Consider the following 26,203-nt stretch of genomic DNA (forward strand, 5'->3'; position numbering starts at 1 on the left):
AGGCTGGAAAGACGCTGCCTCTTCTGAGGTTTATTTTTGGGAAGGACTCGATTCTGGCGTCTTTTTTTTTTTATCTGCTGCCGCTTCTCTCCTCAACTCTGCTCTCCCCCTACCCATCCGGCTTTATCTTTCTCTCTCTCCCTCTTTTTTTAACCACTCTCCATCAATGCCCTGCCTCCCTCCCTGCATGTCTGTCAACTGGCAGAAGGCTGTATTGTTCTGCCACACTTCTGCTTCTGGGACTGGGGGTTGGAAGCAGGACACACAAACACACACACAGACACACACACACACACATGCAGAGATCCCCTGTGACCATGCATTGTACCACATTAATCCCCCGACACTTATTTAAGCCAAGATTCATGTCAGAAGCCTGCTCTTCAACCAGCGTGTTTATATCTCTTTGTCCTCCACTCCATTATACCCGCTGCCCATTAAAATATTCAGTCCTTGCATTTCTCTTTGTTGTCTGTCTTTTCTGAGCACACATGCTTGTATTTTTTATTGTTTGCATGTTGGAAGGTTTGCATGAAAGAGGACAGAATTTTTTGCTTACATTAGTTCCAAGTAAACTTTGTATTTTGGGCTGTTTTTATGACTATTAAGGATACCGGGATTAGCAGTGGGGGAAGGGGACATGCATTTTCACACTTTCACCATGCGAAACCAATTTAATCTTCTCCCCAATTGATCAATCAATCAATGTGATGGCCAATCTGCCACATTGTCCCTAAGGCATATGGTGATGCGCCAGTGAAACAGAAACACAAGATGAAACAAATATTATAAATGTATCATATTTAGAGCTGCAATATTTAGCTGATTTTATTGGTGAGTGGTCTAAAAACTATCTGCAAACATTTGTTACTGATTAATGGTTTAGATATATATTTTGAGTGGATACCCCCAAAAATGTCTGTTTTCATCGCTGAATGTTTTTCCTATATCTATTTAATATTGTTAACAGAATACCTTCAGACAAAAACTAAACACAATATTGACATTAGTGGCAAAAGGGGCATGCATTGCAACTATGGGATGTCAGTGAATTAAGTTCAAATAAATGTAAATTCAAATATTAAATAATATTTTAATATTACAGAAGTCCAAAAATATTTTAATATCAGCAAAGCTAAAGCAAAATGTCAAATTCAGATTCACATACGAAATGCACTAATGAATACGTAAAGAATAGCAAATATTAGATGATATTAAAGTTGCTCAGTATAACAGTTTAAGTTTTAGTAGAGAGTAAAAAAAACTGTGTTTGTGTATGAGGAGAGTGGTGACAATTCAGGGTTATACAAACTGCTAATAATGCACCAGTTTTCTAGGCGATTTCACAATTTTTTTAATCACGGTGACCTACCAGTGTTGATTTTCTTTCTAAGAACTATAACTGATACCATATGCAAAGAAAAAATCAACTTTTCTTTTTCTATTATTATATTTAATAAAGGAGTAAAGTACAGTTGTTAGCTTCTTCAAGCTGGGCATGTTCAGCTGGATGACGGTGATTTAAGTGTCTTATTTAGGTTTGTTGTTACGTATGAGTTTTTGGGGGGTGGTTCCCTTATTGTTTTGTGTCTTCCTCATTTACAGTGAGAGTGTGAGTATCTATTTCCCCGCATCGCTGTGTGCGTGTTGTGGATGCATGAAACAGACTGGTTTATAATCGGTAATGTCTGAGACTGATCGGTTGGTCACTGGTTTGGGCTGAGCAGCCTGACAATTCATCGTTTGTCGTTCCAGTCCCTGGCCTATCAAGTAGTGCATCTCTAGTGTTAACACAAGAGAACAGATGCTCCTTTTCTATACAGATGTGCTGCAGTGTAAAGAATTAATGCATGTGATATGAAAGAGTTCCTGTATCTGTCCAATCAGTTTGTTACCAACTTTTCTTTGCTGTCTCTCAAGTAAGTGGTGCAGAGGGTAGTGAGAACTATCCATAATGCATAACAGTTTGTTCAGTGAACAGTTTGCAGCCTTCCTAATTAATTTATTCAGTTTGTTGGTGTCACCAGCTCCAATGCAGCCCTCCCCTCCAGAAGACCACAACATAGCACGCTGCGCTCCCCACAACAGGAGATCTCTACTTCCTTAAGAAACACAGCCTGCCAATCTACTTCTTATACGTACCCACTGTGTTCATCTCCCAGTTGAGCCTGTTGTTGAAGGTGCACACCCAAGTACTTGTTCTCGTCCACCACATCAACACGCTAACCCCTAATTTCCCTCGGGATGAATAAAGTATTCTGATTCTGATATCCTAGGATAGGCAGCCCTGATATGAGCTAAAATTACTCTGACATGGGCAAGTAAGTAAATCTCATCTTTGAGGCAAGTTACTGTCAGCTACAAAGCAATGCACTTCAAGTAAAAGTGATATTTTTATACACTGTGTCACCAGCTTTTCATGTTTGTTGTTGGGGAAGGGCAGGTAGGTTGCTGAAAACAGCAGCCTGCTCTGGCTATAACAAAGCTGATACATACCGTATGATGAATACATAGTATTGCTGCAGTCCATTTAGCCAAAATAATGATGATTAGTGCAGCTTTGGCGGTTGCTAATTTTACAAAATAATTCCTACTGTGAGGCGCTGATTGGGCTGCAGCGAGCTATCACTCTATTATCTTTCTTGACAGCCAGAGAAGGAAAACTAACAGTGACTCACTAAAAGATCTATTAAATGGTTTCATCTCAGAGCTGTCAACATGAAACCCACTCCACTCCTTTCTCTTCATGCTGTCTGATTGTTGCAGGGGTTTTTATCACCACTTAGAGAAACTCAGTTATCAAGCTAAAACAAAAAGAACCCAAACTTTTTTTTTATGTCATCAGAAGAATGCAAAGTCATTTGTATGATAACATCAAGATTTAAAAAGCCACATGTGAGCATTTACAAGCTGCAGCAGCAGATGCCAGCAATGTAGAATCTGATGGGACGGAGCAGAGATAACAGAAAAGGAGTAACTTAACTGAGGAGAGAGCATTATGAATAATAGAAGGACTCCTCTACAGAGCTGAGCAGAAATACAGCTGGAGTAGAGATGTGAAAGGAAAGTAATAAGATAAAGGAATGTTAAAGGAGAAGAAAGTATGTGCGAACTGTAGAGATTGCAAACACCTGTGTATAGGAAGGAAAGTTGTATGAAAGGTTACATGTCACCATATTATGCCATTCTTGTGGCACCAGGATATTATGTTCACTTTAACATGGCTGTGAAGGGGGTTGCTGTGCCAGAGGATTGGTGCAGAGCCTCTCAAGCATTGTGATTGGTGGACCAGGAAGGCAAGAAAGGGTTGTTGGGGATGCGGGGGAGAGGTGATGCATAACACAAAAAGGCAAGAGGAAGAGAAAAATATATATGATGAAACAAATTGAAAAGATGGGGGAATTAGAAAAAGCTTACTGAGTGAGATTGAGTTAGATCAAGGAGAGCTACTGATGAAGTAGCAGGGAAAAGTAGGGAAGTGGAGAGTAGGCAGAGTGAGGGCGAAAGAATGACAGGGAAGATGAGGATGTTGTTAGTTAGGTCTTTTATCCTCCCTTCCTCCGCTTCCCTGCAGCCCTGTTCTCTCTTCTCTCCTCTGCAGTGGAAGATCGACACCAAGAACTGGGACAGTCCATTCATTTAGCGCACACACACACACACACACACACACACACACGCATACACGCATACATGCACGAACACGCAGTTGCGTTTCAACAGATTTAGCTCATCTTGTCTTCTCATTTAACCGAACCCTTCATTATTGTTGCTTTTCCATTTCTACACACAGATTAGTGCTTAGCACAGAGACAGCATAATGCAGTAAATTGAATTAATTTGCTAAAACATATTTATATCCATGTAACTTTTACAGGCAGGGTTGCTGTGCAATCGGAATCTTTGTAGAGGTGTTTTGCAATTCCTGTTGTTCATATTAAGAATGTTGGAGAAACTTTTTTCTCTATGTACAACAGAAGCTGCTTTTCTTTCTCCACTTTTTGTCTCTATAGTTTTGAGATATTTTGATCTTTGAATGCTAAGCTTCTGGGGCAGGTATTGGTTAACAGGTCTATTATAGAGAACGGTGACTACATTGTATAGTCCGTAAAACCAAAAGAATGAGCTGAAAAATCATTAAAAATGCACACAGAGCTGAGGAGGAAGGGAAAGTCTGGTGGAAAGGAGAAGCAAGTGATTTATTTGAAGGTTTGGATTGAGATATCTATGTTATCTATAGTGGTTTGGGGTTGTCAGTGGGGTTTTCCACTCATTCTGCTTGTCAACATGTGCTGGACACAATGTGGCTTGACCCTTGACTGTTTGGTCAGGGACTCAAGTTTGTTAAGAGCAGTTAATGTACTGCAGTCCCAAGCTGCTAGATCTGCACACAAGTGCAGAAGAGTTTATAGATAGTTAAGTTCACTTTATTCTAAATATTCCCAACGGTTCACATTTAAGCTCTAATCATATTACTGTATATAAAAGATGGACATAGTCAGATTTACATCAGCCATGGGTTTGTTAAGTCCTTTCAACTTTTATTTCATGACTGTCTCTGTTTGTTTGTTTTTATTTGGGGGTTTTTTGGTGCTACAAACTGCTAACTAGCTTGGTTATCAATACATGCATATCCTTCATTGCAGAGACACAGTTTGTACTTAGAAGCTACTTGATCAAATGCAAATAATAGAATATCAACAACACTAAAAACTTGACCAAGAGATTCAAAATCTATCTGTCAATCAAAGCTGCCACGCCCAGAGTAATATTGTTAGTACTAGTTTATTTTCACTTGAAACGTGGGCATTTTAACATGGCAGTCTATGGGGATGTGAGGCCTCAAGTGGCCACTGTAGGTACTGCAGTTTTGGCACGCGTTGGCATGTGCCAAGCACCAACCTCAGAGACCAGTTTCAGCTTGGTTTCAGTGGTAAAAAAAAAAAGATACTGTTTATTATATTTACCACACTCTTCCCAGAAAGGTGTCATCCCCGTGCAGCCCTGCAATTCCTGGACAGAATAAATGCTGAAGAGCTGGTAATCAATATGTATTTTTTTTTTTTTTAGAAATACAGTTATGTTGTAAAAGAATTACAGAGGGTGTTATATGGTGGAAATCAGTGGCAAAGATATCAAAAAGTAGATTTGTTATTAGGGAGTTTCTAGATTATCTGAAATGGGTACGAAATCACAGGATACTTTCATGTTTCAAGGCTGTGTGTGCTCTCTGTGGGTGAGGTGTCGATGCGTGGCATGGGTCCAGCAGAGAGTCACGACACAGACAGGATGTGGGTCTGTGCGCGTTTGTGGTTGAGAGGGAAAAAAAACTACGCCTGTCTCCTGCCCTCCGCTGTATTCTCCGGGCAAGGCGGACATTTTGAAGGTGAGCGGCAGGAGACCTGTGTGGATCAGACTGGACAGAAACAGTGAGACTGACAGAGGCTTGTACACTTACAGACAGTTCACTGAACGCATTGTTTACCTTCGTGTGTGTGTGGCAGAACAAAGGGGAGGCTTGTCTTGTCTCAGTTAGACAGTATCTGGTAGCGAGAAGTGTGGAGAGGCCGCTGGCACTGGAAACACATGGAACACATTTAAACTTTGATTTAATTCATGCAAAATATTGACCTTGCAATTAACATGACCTGGTATCATTCAGATATCTTGACACAGCAGATGAAATTTATCTTCTGTTTTTAGATAAATGGATTTACAGCTTCTGTCAACCAAGTGCAAAATATTTTCTTTTCTTCCATTTAAGAGTATTCAGCATGTCTTGTTTACATGTGTTTTGTCTTTTGTTAATATAATAATTCGACATGCCTAAACCTGCAAAAAACCTGGAATTGTCTAACATTATTTTAGCACAGAAGGAATCACAGCTAAAAGATCAGCTTGATACCAGAATGTCGGTAAAAAGGATACCAGTCATAGGCCGTGACCTGTTCTGACCAGCCTCCTTCTTCACATGGTTACATGGCCTTTTAAAATTTGCCCAAAACGCACTTTCCCCTTGCAAATGATCAGAAAATACTTATTTTCATTCCTCTACATAATAGACACGAGACAATTAAGCTTTAAAAAGTGCCAAAATTTAAATCACCTCTATATACTGTACTTCAAGGTTTTCTAGCTTGGAAAAAAATTCATAGTATGAAGGTAACTTTGCATTAAATAGACCGAAATTATAGTCTAAAAAAACTCTTCTAATTCTGAGTCGGTCATTCTTTGCATCGAATGACCCACCTTTGAATGCGTTGACTGCAAAAACAGAAAAATATTGCACAGTTGTACAGTAGATGCAGTAGATACAGTAGAATATATATAGATGCAGTTGGATTGATGCAAACAATATCAGCAGTAAGTTCACATTCACAACAACATCAAATATTAAAACGAGCTGAGTGAAGTTTGTACAGATGAAACTGTTGAACTGATCAAACTGCAGGCAGCTGAGCAAAACTGATGTGCTAGAAATCCAGATGATCAACCAAAAGCCAGACCTTTAATGGTTCAGGAAATCAAAGTGTAACCAGTTTGGCCTTCATTGGTGAAATACTTCACTTTTAGTCTTTAAGTGCTGTGAGGCGCTGTTGTTGTGCCATATAAATAAAATTGGATTGAATTTTACTCGGGGAAACTTTTGACCGATGAATTATTTGATGGAGCGTTAACTGGTATAACAGCATCTCATCTCTCAGCATGAAGTCATACATCAGAAAATCCCGTGGGTGTTTCATAACAGCAGTGAGCTTTTCATAATCCTTTTTCACTAGGCTAATTTTTCATAGTGTTATTGTCTGCTTTTTGTCAGTGAGCGTTCAGTGAGACAATAGCAGAAGACAAGATGTTTAGTCCCCGGAGGCTGAGGTGAGAAGTCTCTGCTTCTTATTATTTTCATGAAATTTTGAATGCAGCTTTACTGCCTAATCTGCAGCAACTGCAGTGGCAGAGGAGGTGATGTGAGGTTGACGCCCACATCCATCGACTGAGGAGTGAATTATTTTCCTGTGATTCATCTTCATATGAAGATGCAGAAAAATGCAGCAGTATTACACAATATGCACATAGACAGAAGGTGAATAGTGGCAATCTGTCTTGCTCTGTGGTATGACACTCCTCCTCGTCAAACTGTAGATCCGAACATCTGGACACCCAACACAAAATATCCCAGACTGACTTTTAGCACTCATCATTTCCAATGGGATCATTGGTGTAGAGAAACTTTTTATTCAGTTAATTTGATAGAGAGAAAAAAACAATTGTGATCATACTCAGGCAAGTCAGGCGGGAATAACTTATGCGCTAAAAATTATTTTCAGACACACCTGTTCTTATTGCAGCTGTTCACACCGACCGTTCACGCTAACCAGTTTATACGAGGTGAATTGTCCTTGGAGTATGAAAGAATATCTTAAAATTTAAGGAACCTCTCGTTCATGTTTATTTGATCAATCTTTCCAAAAAAGATTCTTGAGATTTTCTTTTCGGATTTTGTAGCAAATTAACACAAAGTGAAGTTGTAACCAAAGTGAAATGATTATAGATTGCTGGAGGCAGCTACAGTTGTAGCCACAGCTGCCCTGGGGCAGACTGACAGAAGCGAGGCTGCTCTATCGCACCATCGCCCCCTCTGGCCATCACCTGTAGGCAGCAGGTGAAGTGTCTTGCCCAAGGACACAACGAGCGAGACGGTCCGAGCCAGGGCTCGAACCGGCAACCTTCCGGTTACAAGACGAACTGCCAACTCTCCGATATATATATCGCCAATATTTCAGTTTATTACGATAGCTGCAGCATGTCATGAGCTTGTTGTACCCATAAGTTCTGGTTTTACTTCAGCCATCCGTGGCTGACAAAGGACGCTTAATTAAAAAAGTGTAGGACATTAAAATGGGAACCACAGCTCGCTGTCTATGAATGATGATGGTCACTTGGCTCGAGACTCAGCAAAGAGAGAAAAAAGCAATGCTGATGTTGAACATTCATCTTAAGTGCCCTATTGATTTACTGAGCAATTTCTTAATTAGCTTTGTGCTCTGTGAGCTGTAAAGCTAAGCTCACCGCTCACATAGTGCTAGTCTCTGTTTACTGAAGTCTTTTATTGTTGAGAATCAAGCTGATAAATAAAAAGCTTGTAATACAAATTTAATCTAAAATACCACAAAATTGATTTGTTTTTTAATGCTTATTCTTTATCAGTCAAACTTTAGATAATAATACCAGAAAAGTGTTACTTAAGTCCATATAAGAATTATCAAATTTTTTTGGACATCTCCCCAGAATCCAAATATTGTGATCATTATCATGCGGATAAATTAGTAAAATTAAAAGAGAAAAACAATAAATCTTAACAGTTAAGAACCTGAAAACCAGTGAAGTTGTATTTGATAAATGGTATAATTATTAGAGTGTAGCTCACAGATTTTCTGTTCAGTGATTCATTTAACAAGGTTAAATTGTTTCAGGTCAATTAATGTTCAAATAAAATGGTGAGAAAAAATGCTTTATTTTGTATTTTCCAAATAGATTGCAGTTCGTCATCTGGGACGGACATCTACAGCAGCAGTACAGCTTAATTATTTCAATAAAACATCAAAAGCTGGAAGAAATAAATTCCATAAATTTTTGACAAATCAGGCTAATTTTATCAACCCATATTAGCTCATGACAGGTCATCTGTATAACTTTTCTTATTTCTTTAGTTAGAAAAAATTGCAATGCCAAAGACAGCCATGAGCTGTTATAGTTTTGTTATAGCTTGTTATAGGTTTTAAAAACCATATGTGAGGAATCCTGTGAAACACGTTGGTTTATTTTACGTTTTTTTTTTTTAATCGCTTTATCTGTGATCACCAATTCCTCTGGATGCATTGCCACGAAATTTTAAAATTACATTTAACGAACATAGATGATGAATCCATGGGTGGATCTAGAGAAATCTTCTTCTTAGGGTGGCATGGAAATCAAATGGGGTGTCAAAATCAAAGAAATTTTTTAATACATATGCAGATGTGACATCTGTTTAAAATATTTCAAATGTAATAAGTATACACGTTTCATATAAATATAGTCTATAACTTAATTTGTTTCTTTGCCCCAGATAATTAAACAATTCAGTTACATAAAACATGCAAATTTTGATTTCATGCTCTGTATAGCCTATATAATAAATAAGTATGTAGTCCACGAAGTATAAAATCCAGAATGCTTAATGCTTAAATTTCCACAAAATGCCACAGATTTTTCTATGATGGGGGGGGTAACAATATACAACATATTCAGTTCTAGAATTTATATTCAGTGTTAATTGTAGCTAGGCTCAAACTGTTAATGCTATCTTACTTTAATAGGCAACACTGTTATATGCAAAACTAGGGTGGCACTAGGGTGCGACATGCCTGGATGAATCCTGCTGACTGATTTTGGTTTTCCTCTGAATTATTATGATTTATTGTTACTTGTGTTGCCTGCAGGAGGATTATGACTTATCCAGTTATATATCTGCATCCATTGGACAGAGGGACTCAGAATCTGAAAATTTGTTGACTCTGGTTAGTGATATGTGATACTTTGAGTGTACCCCATAATATACAGGACAGTAAGATGGCAGACTTATATGTATGTAGTTAGTGAAGTCCGACGTCAGGCACAGCCTGCCATGGTAAACATGCTAAACATTGCTTTTTTAATATGCTGATGTTGGCTTTTAGAACTTATGTATCCGAGCACAGCCGCTGCCAAGATGGATCTAACCTCTTAGCCTTGTTAAACTCTAATATCAATATATCCCAAAAATCCAATATCAGTAAAGCTATTTGTATAATGAGGGAAAATTGATGTTGCAAACAGGATTTTGTGTGTGCATGTACAGACAGTGTGATTGTTGACTTGCACAACACACTTACTGCTCATCCCTGCTGATGCATTACGTGCTATGCATGCTGTTGGTCCCGGGCAGATGTTAATTTATTCATGACCAGTGCTCTGTCTCTGTCAGGGAAGATTAGCAGCGAGCAGTGGTACTGTACCTAATCCTATCCTCTCTTTTCTTCATTTTGGACCTTATTGTGTTTGCTTGCTGTCAAGTAAACCATATTGAAATTAACTCTGCTTTAAGGGTGTTTTGGGGAAGGCTAAGAAAACACGACTGACTTCTGTCTGAAGGTGTTTCTATCTCATTTCTTGTTTGTCCTTTCTTCTGAGCAGTCAGTCAGTCTGTCTGCTTCTCAGTGATCATACGCACCCATATAGACGTGCAGGGAGCCTTACATCAGCACAACCCTGTAATCCAGCAGCAGAGCGACGTCATCTTCTGCCATCCAGTGAGAGGAGCGGGGGACGGGTTTGCCAGCCAACTGTAAGGAGACCTAATGAGGCATAGGGCTTCCTGATGCATGGTACATGTGGTTTCAGCCGGCGTTTTAACTTCTTAAAAAGACACTAAAAATATAGCCAATTTGTCATTCAGTCATGGGAATGTGCTTCAGAAGAAGAACAGATGTGGAGTCTGTCACGATGAGCTGCCGTGAAATGTGAAAAGAAATGACAGAAAAGGGGAGTTCAAGAGTTGCTGTGTTTTTATCCTCGTCCATCTGTATCTCAAGTGCTGTGAGAATACAGAGACTGCAGTAGCCAAGCAGCCAATCAGATTGTGGCACTCAGAAGCCAGTCAGAGGCAAGACAACAGACATGCCCAGAAACACACAGGTGCTTTCATCTGCTTATTCTGCGCAGATTTTATAATATACACAATAATGGATGAGACTGTTTATCAAAGAAACACAGTTTTATGTTGCATTCTTATGCAATCAAGACTTTATTAAAAATGACTTTTGCATAAAGTAATAAAAACACATTACAACAAACTGAGATAGGACCTTCTGTTTACATGTTTTACACTCAGAACTGGATTTTTCTTTTACATTTTTTACAAAAACGTTTTTTCTCTCTTGCTGCAGTTGATGTAGTATTACTGAAAGGCCACTAGGGACTGATAGAGGACCTGAAAAATGAGCTTTGTATTTGTGAGACTGTGCACACTGTAATGGTTTAGTTAAAATACTTAACACTTACACTTAAAAGCAGTCTTTTTTGCAAGTGCATACAAATTTTAATGTTATTCTTATAGTTACAAGTTATATATTTTAAATTCCAACAGGGTTGTAGACTTTTAATCATCAACAAGTTTGGCTTCTGGGTTCAGCTTCTTAATATTTGTTTTTTCTTGAATGGTTCTAAATTGGATATCACAAACTCTACAGCAAGTCTGAGTACACTGTTTGGAGACTGGTTGCCTCCTGCCAGACAACCTGCACAGTCACCTTGGGTTCACCTTGCATGCCTCGCCTCACCCAGAGGTTAATGGGAGGATTGCTCAACCTCGGGGTCTCCAGTTGTTTGCTACAACTGCTTGCAATCGGTCACTGAATGCAAAAAATCACCACAAAATCGCCACAATTTTATTTTCTAGCTGGGATCCTATTTTGTGTTCTAGTGTGACTGAAGCACATTCAGCAAAGATATATAGTGCAGAAGAAGATGCTCTACATTTTCACTAGTAGAGCGTCTCCTTCTCTATAATTTACAATATTCTGAAAACTGACTGGAGGGCACGTAGCAGAGTAGCATCACAGCTGTGTAGTGGTGTGTTTGGTTTAAGTTCTTACCTAATGTGTAAGACACATGGCTGAGCAGTAAAAAACAAGACAAAATATAGAATATTTAACATGAATAGGAATCCGACCAGACAGTCAGTGCAATTTCTTTCTTAGTCTGTGCTTGTGATCTCTATATATCGGTACCAAAACATTTTGAGGTTTAAAACCTGCCTCTGCTGATATAGCTGTCTGTTGCTTTACCAACCATCACTATGTGTGTGTGTAACATCTATACACCATTGTACACAGATTTTACTGGTGCCAGTCCCACCACATCCATGCCATGTGGGTTACTTTCATTGTCAGTTCTTATAGTTTTAGCATCAAAAGGCCCCAACTGGCCCACAACATTAAATGAACTTGTGAAATTTAGGAACCTCAGTTGCCATGGCAACCCATCCTTCTCAAATTCTTTTTGCCTCCCTTCACAGAAGCCATAAAATACCAAATACGGATCATTAAACTCTGTGTGTGGGGGGGAGTGTGTCATGGTTAACTCTGATTCTGTGGAGCCTTCTGTGAAATCCTAGGCGCAACATACCTGCGGTGACAACAGAAATATATTCCTCTCTTTGTTTATTCCTAGAGTTCATACACATAAAATAGTGCTGCAAATTAAAAATATCTTCAGGGTTTGTCAGGTTCTGAGACATTTTAGCAAATCTTCAACACTGGAAACAGCTTCAGGCTAAAGAAAATGTGTTTAATAAGCATTTAAATAAGGGTATGACCTCAACTAACAAGGTTAGCATTTATAAGTTATACCAGTGAGTCAAAGCTGTGTTTTTCTAATTTTAGTTGTGTGTGTTGTTAAAGATGAGAGCTAATCCTTAATATTGTTATCTCAGACACGTAGTTTTCACTGAAAGCACAGAAGCCCCACCCACCTGCTATTTAAGCTTTCTGTCTATGAAGGGCAGCCAATTGGAAGAGGAGTAATTAAGAGCTTTTTTCAGACAGTGGAGGGCACAGTATAAGATAAATGAGGATTTTGAACTGCAGTACACCTCTGGACCTCTAATTAGCCTCTATTTAAGTAGAGGCTGATATTTTCTTGACAAATCTTCACACCAGAAATAAACAAATTTCCCACGTGTGGGACTAATAAAGGTTATCTTATCTTAACAAACAAACAAACAAAAACATTAAATAGATTACAAATGTACTTTTGTGTTTTTAATACGATTAAACAGCCAAGAAAAATGTGTTTAAATAGCATACGATAATAGAAAAATTAAAAAAAAGACTACATGTAACCAGTGAAAGCAGGACTCAATAATTACACAAAGCATGGTGTAAATCCAAACAGGTTCACTAATATCACCCAAATAACATCTAGCAGATATGCTCACTTTTAAAGCATCTGTGCAATGTGAATGTCTTCAAGTCAAGTCAGGCTTTAGGCGGCAGCTATAGACAGTTAGAGCTATAAAAGATGGATGTAGCTTTTACCATGACGTCATCCACTGGTTTCTGATGTGCCATTTTGAAGCCTTGACATGAGTGTTTCTGCTGTTGCCATCTTGTATGCAAAAAGCCAGTTGTGACGAGCAGGGCCAGGTAGGGCTGCTCAATTAATCGAATTTTAATCACGATTACGATCTGGGCTTTCAACGATCATTAAAAATGACTGAGCCGATTATTAGCCCCTCCCTCATTTATCCGCGACACCTTAAAGGCCGGTCCGTGAAAATATTGTCGGGCATAAACCGGTCCGTGGCGCAAAAAAGGTTGGAGACCGCTGATTAAGAGGACCCGAGGGAAGCTCGGAAAGCTAAGCAGAAGTTATTTGGAGAGTGACTGCCGTTGGTTGAAAAGAGAGTTTAAAAAAAAACTTCAGTGGTGTTGCACACTATTTTATATTATTTTTTAAAGTCATTGTTAACCCTTTAAAGCCGGTCAGAGCAGCATGCTCCGTTTTGCGTAAGTATTTTTAAATCCCTGTAGAACCTGAACCGTGTAAGCTAGCGCAATAATTTGTTTTGCATATGAAACCGGAGGAGTTGTACTTACATCTTATGACATCAGCTTGTCCTCGGTCACGGTTTCGTTCCACATATAGCTTTGCAAAAATTGCATAAAAAGCGCTTGCAGCAACAAAAACATAATATTCCAGAAACACGCTTTGCCGTTCCTATCAGCTGTTCGTAACACTTCCCACAGTGAAATGATGCACATGCTGTTTTCTTTGCAAATTTGCATCATAGGATTGTTTTTTGTTTTTCCTGCAATATATAAAAATTGCTGTATCTCCAAAATAAAACTATGAAGACACTCAAAATAAATTTCCTGTTGTTGTAAACTATTTTTGCAACTTTATTGTATTTAAAGTTTTGAGGGATAAACCTCTTAAATTTCTCCAAGTAGAAATATATGTAAACAAAACAAAAGCGATTTTCAATTTTTTTTGTAGTTTATTGCACTTTTTTGCAATTAATGTAGTTACTATGGACTTAATGCATACATATTAGTAAAATATGGGCTATAACAGTTGTATAGCAACTTGAAATGCTCCCACAAATGGCACTACAGCGTGTAAAAAAAAAATAATATAAGCTCTGGTGGACTTGGTTCTATAGTAGGTCTTAAAGGGTTAAATAAATATCGTCAAATAATCGTGATCTCAATTTCAGTGAAAATAATCGTGATTATCATTTTTGCCATAATCGAGCAGCCCTAGGGCCAGGTCTGACGGTGACTTGTGATCAACATTTCATTAACAAATGAAAATGTGGTTTCATATCATAGATATACAAGATTTACAAATTAGACTTAATTTAGAGCCTGGGACTGTTTTTTGTTGCGTATGAATACATAATGTTGTGCTTTTTGTCCGTATCTCTGGTGTTGCGCTGAATCTAAATAGGTGGTCATGAAGGAACATGTCATCCAGTGTTATCAGCGCTTTTTGGTCAAAAAAATATTTCCGTTGTTATTTTGTTTGTTTATTTTTCTGTTTGTAAAACTTTATGGAGAGATTTCTTATCTGTCCATAATTTTATTAGAAGTAAGGGTCTTTAAACTTGCAAAGTAAATAATGTTTGGACTCAATCCATAGGAGAGATTTTTCAAAGGATTCTCTATCATGGTTGGTTAGACATTGAACATTTTTGCTTCATATCATAACAAGCATATGTACTAAAGTAAGTAAGATATGAAGACATAGTCCTAATGTTCTTGAAAATATCATAAACTAATGTGGATACGGGGACTATGTTAATAAATACAAAAGTTTCACAATTTTACAAAATTGTAAAATATTTCAAATCTAGTCACATTGCTAGTTCTCCAGGTTGTTGTGTTTTGGTTGGTTTTTATGTAGCAGCTGGTCTAATTTTCATTACCATGGTTTTTAGGGAGTATTCAAGCCCTTTAAAAGTTCTCCAGTGCACGCCAGTTAAACGGGTTGAAGGTCCCCACATGTAGATGGCATTGGGGTTGGCAGCATAGCACGAGCTGTACCAGAATCCTCCATAGCACACCATGGCACAGTTCGAAGGATGTGTATCTTGATCATTGTCAATGGTAGTGAATTTCATTCCATTGTGAATACTTAGAGAGTCTCCTGGAAAAACAAAACAAAGCAGAAAACACAAATTTTGTTTCAACTACTAAAAAATCCTAACTTTGTTGATAGATTATGAGTAGATAAAGTAAAAAAAAAAAGTTCTTATAAAAGAGAGAACAAAAAGTCCCACCTGCTGCCCCTTTGATGAAACTTCCCAGGTTTAACTTATATCCATCTGACTCTGGGCCAACAGAGAAGGAGGAGTAATGGGCAAAGACCTTCTGGCCTTCAAAATCTTCCATGTCGACCTTCAGCTCATAGTTCTTGCGTTGGGTTAGCAGATGCATTGTCTCCAGGCCTGGGAAGATAAAACAGTGAGCAACTGTGATCATCTGAAATAAACTGTTTTAGACAAATTTGATGAGTTTGAGCCGATGTTATTGTTGTTAAGAAAGGAGAAAATGTACAATAAATAACAGTAAGGTTTATTGACTACTCAGGCAAATTTAATCCAAAAAAGAACGATGAATTTTACCCAGCCAGTACTCTCCAGCAGCGCTCCCAAATCCGGTTTTGTAGTGCTCCCACTTCTTGAAGAAGTTCACTGTGCCATCTTGTCTTCTCTGAATCACCTGGATTTAACAGAAGTTTCACACAAACTGTCAGTAAAAGGCAAATTATAGACCCCCCAGCAAAAGGACTCCTTTTAGCTTTGCTAACTTCACACAAGGTAACTAAAACTAAAAGGTCTTCTGGTGCTTCTCCCTTACCTTTAGATTTAAATATATCTGTGTATAGAGATGATCCTTGAATAAAACCAGTCACCCATGAGCATAAAAAGATATTTAATACAAAATTCTGACTGTGTTAAACATGAATTTTTGAGCCAAGATGTGTGAAGCAGTTCATAAAGTTAAAATAGGTAAGTTCTGGCCAGATCTCTTTATCTCTTATTTCAAGATCAAATTCAGAAGAGGTAGATTAGTTTGGAAAAAGAGGGCTGAGCAATCCTCACCGTCCATTTTTCTGCTGAGTTGTCGATGTCGTCTTTGCTCATGTCACAGTAAACCTGCACAGGAGAGGTGGAGCCAGCTGGATAGATGGTGTATACTCCATCCACGCCTGCACCACCTCTGTAGATGTCACTACAGTCTGTGGGCAGAGGGGATTGATAAGCTGCTGCAGGCAGCAGCACTGCAAACACAAGTCTGATCTACAGCAAAGAAAAAATAATGTCTGTCAAAGTTAAGGTTTGTAACAGGATCATGCACATTACAGATGATACCTTAAACTTTTAACATTTTCATAACACAAGGAGGCAAGCGGTTTTTAGTGCAAGTGCTAGTGCAAGGTTTTTCTGGAGCTAGTTTAAAGATGAAATGATTTTCATAGTATTAACCCTCAAACTGCACTGAAGATATATTTATTTGTCATGTTGTGTGGACTTATTTGACATCATATTAGTTGAAGATTTGGTGTGAAGTACACAGAGACTTTACCAGGAGAAATTATGGTTGCTGGGATTAGGCCTGTAATCTGTTAGTCATGAGTCAAGCTCTGTTATCTCTATATTTGATTGCTTGGCTCTCGGGTGGTGCTGAAGAGCTCTGTCCTCTCTCTATCTCTAGATCCTCAGTTAATGAGTGCTCTGCTCCTGCAGTAGACTTGACTCTACTTCTCTACTTTGCCGTCTCTAATTTTATTGGAGAAGGTGGCAGTGATGCAATTTAATGATCTTGCTGGAGTAAATATGCAGTGCAAGGCTGTTTGACACAGTTTTAAAATGGCTATGATTCTCCACAAATTTGCTCAATGGTTGTGTCTCGGATAGATTTTATTTATGATTAGAGCCTCCGGGTTAATGCTAACATGCACAGGGCACTTGTAAGAGGCTAAGGCTAAAGAAAAGTGTGGCTAATATCAGGCAGGCACACACTAAACTACACTTGAACAGCCATAGAAGGAGAATGAGGTTGCAAATAAATTATTTTAAATATTGTGTCTGTGAAGTTGTAAGAAACTGTAACATTAAAGTATCGTTTGTGATGCATGTGTTTTTCTAAAATGAGATAGTTTAGGCAGCATCATATGTTACATACCATCATTCTTTTACCAGCTTGAAGTGGTTACCAAAGAGAAGCCACTGCAGATCTCCTGAAAAGAAAGAAGAGACAGTTTTAGCTTTTAACAGATTCTATAAAGTTGATTATTGGAGCCAAACATGCAGTGGGGTCAGATACTACCTTACCAGTTAAGTGCTGAACCTAATGTGTTTCCAGAGTAAGCAGCTTCTTTTATATTGGAGCAACTCTGACTGTTTCATCACCCAGTGTTTCCCCCGTGTTTTCCCACATGCAGTAACATAGTGTTTATTTATTCTCAGTATTTTTTACCTCCCTCTCTTGCAGTTTGTGTTAGTACAGCAAATACATTGTATCTATTGTAGTGTTTCCAAAATCCCTTGTCTTTTGTTTGTGATTATCTCATTTTAAAATATCTACTGATTTTGGAAATTCCTTTACAAAACTTATTTTCACTGTTGTTTTAGGTTTGATTGAATATCTGGGCCTTTAGCTTCACTCTGGTCATTTGCTACAATATTTGTCAACTCACTATGTCAGATAAGGCTATGTTAGTCATACCATTTTGCCTTTTTGTGATTGCAATGTGCCCTTTCATCATAAAAGAAGTGATATGAAATAGGCAAGATAAATAATCAGGAGTTATAATAAAAAGGTAACCATAGTTTATTTGAACCATGACCTGAACAATGACGATATCAATCCCCCAAATTTAAAAAAGCAATAATTCAGTAAAGTGGCAAATTGTCTTTTTGTCTAAACCTGAGCAAACATACATTTTTGTAGTTTTATCAGTTTTGCTCCACTCTCCACACATCAAATTCATTTCCACTGTGCTATTCAGAAAATAATTTTTACCGGCATACATGCAAAAAGTGTTGGCCAGCTGTTGCCCTGCCACTACTGAAGTCAGGACATAAAATGCTTATAACTGCTGTTATGGATGGTATCACTGTATCTACACATTTGGACTAATTTATTATAAACTGCTATAAGCAGATCAACTCTGACATTCAAAGACACTTTATTTGATGTTTCCAAGACACTAATGCTGCTTACCGAACTATCAAGTTAGCTCAAAACTGACTGCTAACACAATTGTCTCAAGCTTTATTGTCTTGACATGCCTGCTTCTAAATGGATTTTGTCTTGTTTACTGATATTCTCAGTCTCCCTGACAAATTCCTCTATGAAGTTAACCAATGTTGTCTGTCTCTTTAATATCTCCCTAATCTACCTGCTGGACTTTGACCCTTGAAGTCTCTGCTTGTGTGTACTTGTGTATGTGTGAATCTCACTGTATTGGTGAAGAAGGAAGGTCGAGGTAAATATTTTGCGCATGTGTGTGTTGGTGGTTTTTACTCTGACACTTTTGTTGTGTGAGTAGATAAAATGCTGATACTTGACTGCCAAGTTTTTTGCTGCAGTTTATTTTAGGTGCAATGGATTGTGTTAACCGCTCAACCCACACACCTTTTTAGAGTCAGACAGGAATTTTCACAGGTGGAGAGATTATTGTACTCTTATTCCATCCTGCATTTATTGTAAGAGATATGCACACCTACCTCAGTTAAAGTATCATAATATGGTGCACCAGTGGGCAAGCAGCATATAATAATAATGTATACTTTATTGATCCCCGTGGGGAAATAACTTGTTTTTCTCTGCATTTGACCCATTCACTCAGTGAAGCAGTGGGCAGCCACTAAGCAGGTGCCCGGGGAGCAGTGTGTAGGGACGGTACCTTGCTCAGGGGTACCTCAGGGTAGCCGTTCAGTGGACTCGAACCCCCGACCTTCCGATCATGAGGCGACTACTCTACCTACTGAGCTATCCCTGCCCTATATGGCTGTTGTAGCTTTTAAGGTCACACTGTTTTTATAGTTATATAAGGTTAGATGGGGTTAGACAGACCAGTGATTGCCAACCAAGGGCTTACATCCTTCCAAATGGTCACAAGAGAACTGTGAGGGTTCATGGGTTTAAAGGGAAAATGTGTTTCTAGTAAAACTGTTAACTCAGACTTTAAGAAAGACCTTCTATGCTAGTTTCCAACTCCATAATTTTATTTTTGAACTCTACTAGTGTATCTTTGAAGTGATTACAGTTTAAAATAACCCTTAATTTTATTATAAATTACTTTGCGCGTGGCCTCATTTCAACCTCCATCTGAATGAACCAAGTTTCCATTTAGCCAACTTTCTTACAATTTACTGCTAATGGCTTAGAACAGGGTGAGCGTCTGTACTCTGAGCTAGAGCTGTGTGCCTACATGACCCTATGAGGATGTCTGCTCAGTGACATGATATAGAGCCAAAAGCAGAAAAAAAATGTCTGAAGTCTGAGTTTTTGGCTCACACGAATTATTTGTAGTCAACCCATTCTTTTCCGCTTATCTAATACAAGGTTGCGGGGATGCTGGAGCCTTTCCCAGCTGTCTTAGGGCAAGAGGCAGGGTATACCCAGACAGGTATTGATGAGAGGTGGGGTCTGTCGTAGGGATAAAAACATGGAGACGGACCACCACTCGCACTCACATTCATACCTATGGGCAATTTTAAATCATGAATTAACCAAACCCCACTAACTGCATGTCTTTGGACTGTGGGAGGAAGCTGGAGTACCTGAAGAGAGCCCACGCAGACACAGGGAGAACATGCAAACTCCACAAAGAAAAGCCCTGGCAGGATGGTGAAATTGAACTCAGGCCCTTCTTGCTGTGAGGCAACAGTGGTAACCACTGCTACTTGGAGACAATATTTACGTCAATATTTCAAATATTCGCTGTGTTTAAAAGCAGAATCTGCCATCATAATAGTTTTTGACAGAAATTAAGGAGAAAGCATGATAGCTTCACTTGAACTTTGCCACTTTGTGGGAGGGGGGGAGAAAATTACATGATAGCTTTGTGTGAGCCTCAGGCCAAAAAGGTTGGGAACTAAATTCTTAAAAACGTATTACATTTTAAATTCCTCTTAAATATAAAGAAGTGAAAAGAACTAGATGGGATTTTTTAAAATTTTGCTTTTAACAAGTAGCTGTTGGCATTATTATGTCTCTAAAAAATAGGGACTAAAAAAATTAAGGACTTCAGAAAGAATCTCTTTATAAAAAAGTCTTGAGTGTTAGTCTCTGTATTTGTTCAGGTTTTACAGCCAGTCTGATGTGCATATGTTTATCTAGACTAGGATTCATGAGCGTGAGTCTAGTTTTTTTATTGTGAGCTCTTTTAAGTAGTAATTATAATAAAACAAACCTTTCTTTAAACAATAAAAACTAAACTGAAACAAGTTAGTCCATTTGGGAAACTAGACAAACATTTTTAACCTTAATAAAAATCAAAACTTGAAAATAGAAAACTCTTAGCACACTGGCGTGCACACTCAGAGCCTCTGTCCTCTGATCCGGTGCCGCCACCTGGTCTAAGATTAACGCCGGAAGTCTCCTGCCTCCCCCATCCCTCCCTCTCGTCCTCCTCCATGCTCTGGACTTTCTCACTGCAAGCCAGGTATTTTTAGCTGTGACATAATGCCCCCCTCTCTCTCTTTCACTCACAGCCTTTCACTCTCTGTCTTTCTCTCCCTCCCTCCCTCTCAAACACCGACAGTCCCTCCTCCTACTCCCTCTCCTCTCTTGCCCCCATCCCTCTCTCCCTAGCTTCCAGGCTAGGGCTTAGCTGCTATAATTGACTGCTCAGGTTTCACACTTTCAGCTGCGGGCTGAGAAACATGGCAGTGGAGGAGGCAGCAGAATATTTGGCAGAAGTAAGTCTTTACTGTACTTTACTGTAAAAGTCACTGAGCTCACAGAGTTAGCCTCCTGTCTCCTGATATGCTGCTGTAATGCTAACAGGACTAGAGATTGTGTAGCTGGTGGGATTTAGTGGTGTTGTAGCAGTTACCCGTCCAGACATGAGACACTGTCGAATGATGGTGATGGGAGATTGTAGACTGGGGGTCTGTTGATGGGATGGGTCGCAGTGATAACTCTGCTGCACCACTCTGCTGCAGTGCGTGTGTGTGAATGGATGTGTGTGTGTGTGTCTGTGTTTGTGTATGCACTCCTGTGTGTCTTGTTGCAATCCTAACTACCTAACTGTGATTGCACATATATAAAGTCCCCTTTATTGTGTTTTTATAAGTCTGTAGATACGATTTCCAGTGGATATAGTTTCATGTTACAGACTGATATGAATGGAAGTACCTGACCTTGGATAGTGGCGCATGCTCTGTATTGTTTGTGGAAAAAAGAAAAGAAAAGAGCAAAAAAGGAAGCTAAAAACAACAAGAATGGTGAAGATTGGTGCTTTAATTCATTATTAATGTCGCTTTCATTCAGCTGTAGGAGTGAGGTAGAAAGGCAGCTTAAACACTGTTATGTCTTCAGTAACCTGCTGATATGTGATATACTCTATGCAGCATTTTCTGTCTTACTGTAGCCAAGCAGTAGTTTAACAGTAGTTAAAGTGGGGTCACGTAATATGTAACCTGGTTAAACACACAAGTGGGAGGGTGTTAATCTTAATGCCCTGTGGAGTTAGCAGAATACTGTTTGAGTTTTATAAGTGTGTCTATAAAATTAGCTTCTACACAAAAGCTAGCTGGTGATATGTATGACTAACTCTCACTCTCGTCCCTCTGCGTCAGGGGGCAGCTCTCATGTTGGAATGTGTGTAACTGTATGAGTGTGAAGTGGCGTGTTGTGGAAAAAGAGCGACAGAAGCATTCTTTGCATATCTCTTTCACGGATAAATAAAGTTGCACTCGAATGGCACTTAGCAAAAAGCTGAGCAGGTCTCCACTCACATGGCAATTTAAAACATGAGCTTTGGGGTAAACAAAGTTTTTGAGTTTGAAGCCTTTATTGTTGCGCTCATGTTGTTACAATCCTACTAGATTGAAGTCCTACAAACTAGATGGCAAACTAAGTGGAAGTTATACACAATAAAATTTGCAAAGTTATTTTGTAGCAAGGTAAATGTTACATATAATTATTTTTAATTACATGTCTGTTGCCTGACTAATTATTATTATTTTCACTGACCAAACATTTAGTTGTTATACAAAATGCATTAATGAGACCAAAAGCCCTGAATAGCTGTCTTCAAATTGATTTGCTTTTTGTTGATCCAAGAGACCTTACAGGAAACCCAGTTTTCTGTAAGGTCTGAAAAGACAAATAAATAACCAAATACATTCTTCAGCTCCACTGTAGACAGAAATATTGTGATAAAAGTGACAACTGTGTTGGCTCACACCAGCCAGGTTGGCACAGTATCAGAGCGGAGCAACCTGAGAGCGATGATAACAAATTTATTGGAAGTGTGTGACAGGAACTGCAGACATCAACTTTCATTTGAAAAGGAAAACATGATTCTTGGTTCTATTATTGTAGCTGAATGGCCTTCGTGGGCAGACATTCCTGAGTGCACGTAACCTCTCCGGTCACTTTGTTGAGCACACCATGCTTATATCAGAATGAACTCCCCTTTGCCTTCAGAACTGCCTTAATTATTTGTGGCATAGATTCAACAAGCAGATCCTCACATATTGTTAACCATATTGACTTGATAGCATCAGACAGTCAGTCGAGCTTTGTGACGTGGAATGTTTTCCATCAGAAGATGTGTGCACTCTGGTCAGATTTAATACTCATGTCGCCCGTGGCCTACATCATCAGACTGAACCACTGATACAAGGCAGGCAACGTTTTGGTGAGCAGGTGTTTCCTGTTCTTAGCTGACAGGTGTGCTATTCTTCCGCTTTAGCCTATCTGCTTCAAGGTTCAACTTGTGCGTTGATGCTTTTCTGCATAGCTTAGTTACTACGAGTGGTTATTTGAGGTGTTTTCGTATCAGCTTAAAGCTGTCTGTCTATTCTCCTCTAACCGCTCACACCAACAAGACATTTTCACCCAGAGAACTGCTGCTTACTGAATATGTTCCCTTTTTTCTCTGTAGCCCCAGAATTGGTTCGGTGGAAACCAGGATTACGTTTAACCTCCTAAGACCCGAACTCTTCCACGGCATGCATTTTTAATTTCTCTTTGAAATTTGGGCATATTGGGGGCCGATGAATGTAAAAATAAAAAGCAACCTGGCCAAAAAAAGAAAGCAAATATTTTGTGAGCGTAGATACAAATGTAGGCACGGGTCTTAATTTGATTGGGTATTTTCAGTATCCAGTACATACAAGTATGCAACTGGGTTTTCAACAAGCACAAGTGTGTTTAGTGAAAATATAGCAATTAAATAGTCAAAAACTGCTTTTCTCTCAGTCTTTGAAAATGTACTTACATTTCTCCAGAGTAAATAAGTGTAAATAAATGTATTCTGGAGCTCAAACTGCATTGTTTTCTTTCCTGGGTGGCTGTAGCTCAGGTGGCAGAGCAGGTCAGCCACTAATCAGAAGGTCGGTGGTTCGATCCCAGGCTGCCTCCTCGCTGCATGCCAAATATCCTTGGGCAAGATACTAACCCCGTGTTTGCCTACTGGTGGTGGTCAGAGGGCCCGGTGGTGCCAGTGTCCGGCAGCCTCGCCTCTGTCAGTGCGCCCCAGGGCAGCTGTGGCTACAATGTAGCTTGCCATCGCCAGTGGGTGAATGGGTGAATGACTGAATGTAGTGTAAAGCGCTTTGGGGTCCTTAGGGACTAGAAAAGCGCTATACAAATGCAGGCCATTTACCATTTCCAACACATGTTCATACACGGATAAAAAGGATCTCTCCCCAGCACAGGTTAATGTCAAAAACGCTCTGTGTTTATTCAGCTTTAGTCTAGCTGTGCATTTGTGTTGGTAACAGAGGCAGAAAATACGGGTTTCTTTTCATGAACATCTCAAATAAAAGCTATGAAAATATTTAAAGATTATATTAAAAAAATGTTTTGGCATCTGTCTTCATCTTGATTACCTGCCATGCAGCAGACAGTCACAGCAGTGACGTGGTTATTTTCAGTGTCGTGTGCTGTGTATCAGCTGATGTCAGCCTGACCAAACTGGGAAGTCCTGAGCTGGACTGGTGTTGCTCTTTGACCAGAGTACTTTTCCAGAGGATGCCGCTTTGAACTGGAACTCTGATAATGCCCTGAATTCTAAGCAGCCCAGGCTGCCCCCACATTAAATTTGAAAGGCTTGGCACCAGGCCTTACAATCCGTCTCTGGGTTTTAAAAATCTCCACGGCGCACTGTTTCCAGACTGGTAGAAAGAACTCTTAGTAAATATTTTATTTTGAAATATGCAATTGCAAGAAAATATCCTTTTATTTTACAGAAATAATATGGGGACACTATTATATGTTTCGTTTTTACATTTGCACTGTTGATGATAAAAACTGAATTATGTCAGGGCCAACTCTGGCAAACAGGATAGTCTTACTACTAGAGTGTTTTATATTAGTTGGGACAGTTTACTAGATCAGTGTAGAGCTGGGCGATATGAGATTTTTTCATATCACGATATGTTTTTTTCATTTCAGGCGATAACGATATCTATCACGATATAAGCCAAATAACTATATTTGTAAGATTTAAATGTGCCGTTGCTCACAAGTAAAATGTGAAATAATCAGCAGCTTGTTTTTATTTAAATATTTATTTCCCATAATAAGTTCAACAGGGTAGATGTACTTAAGGAACATGAGACTTTTTCAGATAAATAAAGGCAAATATTGCAAACTACACAAAAGGCAGCCGCTAAAGCGTTTAAGTTTCAAAATAGGACAAACGAAACAGACTAAATTGTCAATTCCACTTAGAAACAAAATATTAATTCTAAAAATAAATCTTAGTTTGTTTTACAGAAGAACAGACAAAACTGACTAACTTTTGTCAATATCAAATAAACTGAGAACTAAAAGGAAATTCTCAATCTCTCCTTGTTGTATAGCTGAGCTTTTCAAACAGTTTTAACAGTTACTTTAGTCTGACAAAAGCCGAATGACGAATTAGCGCTTCCAGTCAGAGACTGAGGCTACGTCCACACGTACACGGGTATTTTTGAAAACGGAGATTTTCCATTTTCGTTTTAAAAAATAATCCCGTCCACACATAAAGGCAGAAATGAAGGAAAACGCTGCTATGAACATGCCAAAGCAGCAGGTGGCGCTAGATTCCTAACCGTGCCTAAATGTTGGCCAATCAGAAGTCTAGAAGCCTCGGTGGGAAAAAGTAAACAAAGCTGGGGCATAGAAGCAGAACCGAGTCGTAAGTGTGGAGGGACAGTAACTGTGTGTATATGTAAGCATTTAAACACTGCAGAGAGTAGAATTAACAGTATTGTAGAAATTCATTTCACCGAAACAATAACGTGGCGCAGTGTGACGCATGCACCAGTTTATTGTATTTCCAGACTTGCTTTCGGCACAATTTACAGTGCACGCTACTCTGTTTTTTGTCAGACTTGAAATAGCCGAAATACCTTCACACTACGGAACTTCTATGGCTCTTCCGTTTGACAATCTCTCCGGCATTGGAACCATCATCTGTTTTCTCTTCGGTCACGCTCGGTTGATTTTTCTAGTCGGCACACTCATTTCCTCCATTACGCGCTGGCTCCATTACCCGCTGGCTGCTTCCCAAACAAACACACGTGCGGCTTGGCACTTGTGCTGTACGTAACAAGTCACGCGACGTGACGCTGCGGCCGTGACGCTGCGGCTCTGCGCTACTTAATTTGGATTGGCTGACCTTTTTTTTTTTTTTTTTTTTTTTTTTGAGGACAAGAGCGGCGAGGTCTATCGCGATAGCTTAATTTCTCTATCGAGTAAAAGTTATATCGCGATACATATCGTTATCGTTCTATCGCCCAGCTCTAGATCAGTGTTATTGATATGGTTTCTATTTTGTTTCAGGTTGAGTTACATGTTACAGCAAGGTCAGGCAAAAAAGTATGCAGGTATGCATCTCCATAGAGGTCTAAATAATGACAAGAATCTGTAACCTTTACAAAAGCTGCAAT

At 39.1% G+C, this 26,203-nt stretch overlaps 2 protein-coding genes across 40 annotated transcripts in view; one reads left to right on the top strand and one right to left on the bottom strand.

Moving 5' to 3' along the window:
- Nucleotides 1–26,203, top strand: part of LOC308390310 (ankyrin-3-like) — a 177,868-nt gene that overhangs the window by 57,131 nt on the left and 94,534 nt on the right. The window contains exon 1 of one of the 39 annotated variants that reach the window (XM_080872150.1): nucleotides 20,897–21,013. The exons of the other annotated variants lie outside the window; for them this stretch is intronic. Coding sequence (XP_080728276.1) covers nucleotides 20,978–21,013 — 36 coding nt within the window. The 5' untranslated portion in view covers nucleotides 20,897–20,977. Of the gene's footprint in view, nucleotides 1–20,896; nucleotides 21,014–26,203 lie in introns of those variants that run through there. 39 annotated transcript variants of the gene reach the window in all.
- Nucleotides 14,757–25,882, bottom strand: LOC308390312 (microfibril-associated glycoprotein 4-like). The gene is made up of 6 exons (XM_080872179.1): nucleotides 25,664–25,882; nucleotides 17,268–17,322; nucleotides 16,184–16,381; nucleotides 15,704–15,800; nucleotides 15,359–15,526; nucleotides 14,757–15,225 (listed from the first exon to the last, which is right to left on the bottom strand). Exons 2-6 carry the CDS (start codon nucleotides 17,271–17,273, stop codon nucleotides 14,975–14,977), a joined length of 720 nt encoding a protein of 239 aa, XP_080728305.1. The 5' UTR covers nucleotides 17,274–17,322; nucleotides 25,664–25,882; the 3' UTR covers nucleotides 14,757–14,974.

Source organism: Rhamphochromis sp. 'chilingali' (assembly GCF_963969265.1).
Source record: "Rhamphochromis sp. 'chilingali' genome assembly, chromosome: 22".
Lineage (NCBI taxonomy): Eukaryota > Metazoa > Chordata > Actinopteri > Cichliformes > Cichlidae > Rhamphochromis > Rhamphochromis sp. 'chilingali'.

Bases quoted from the DNA above. Each gene is read 5' to 3' on its own strand.
- LOC308390312 (XM_080872179.1), bottom strand. The intron at 15,527-15,703 runs GTAAAATTCATC...TTATCTTCCCAG, and splicing joins TGCTGGAGAGTACTGGCTGG to GCCTGGAGACAATGCATCTG. The intron at 15,226-15,358 runs GTGGGACTTTTT...TTGTTTTTCCAG, and splicing joins TTTCATCAAAGGGGCAGCAG to GAGACTCTCTAAGTATTCAC.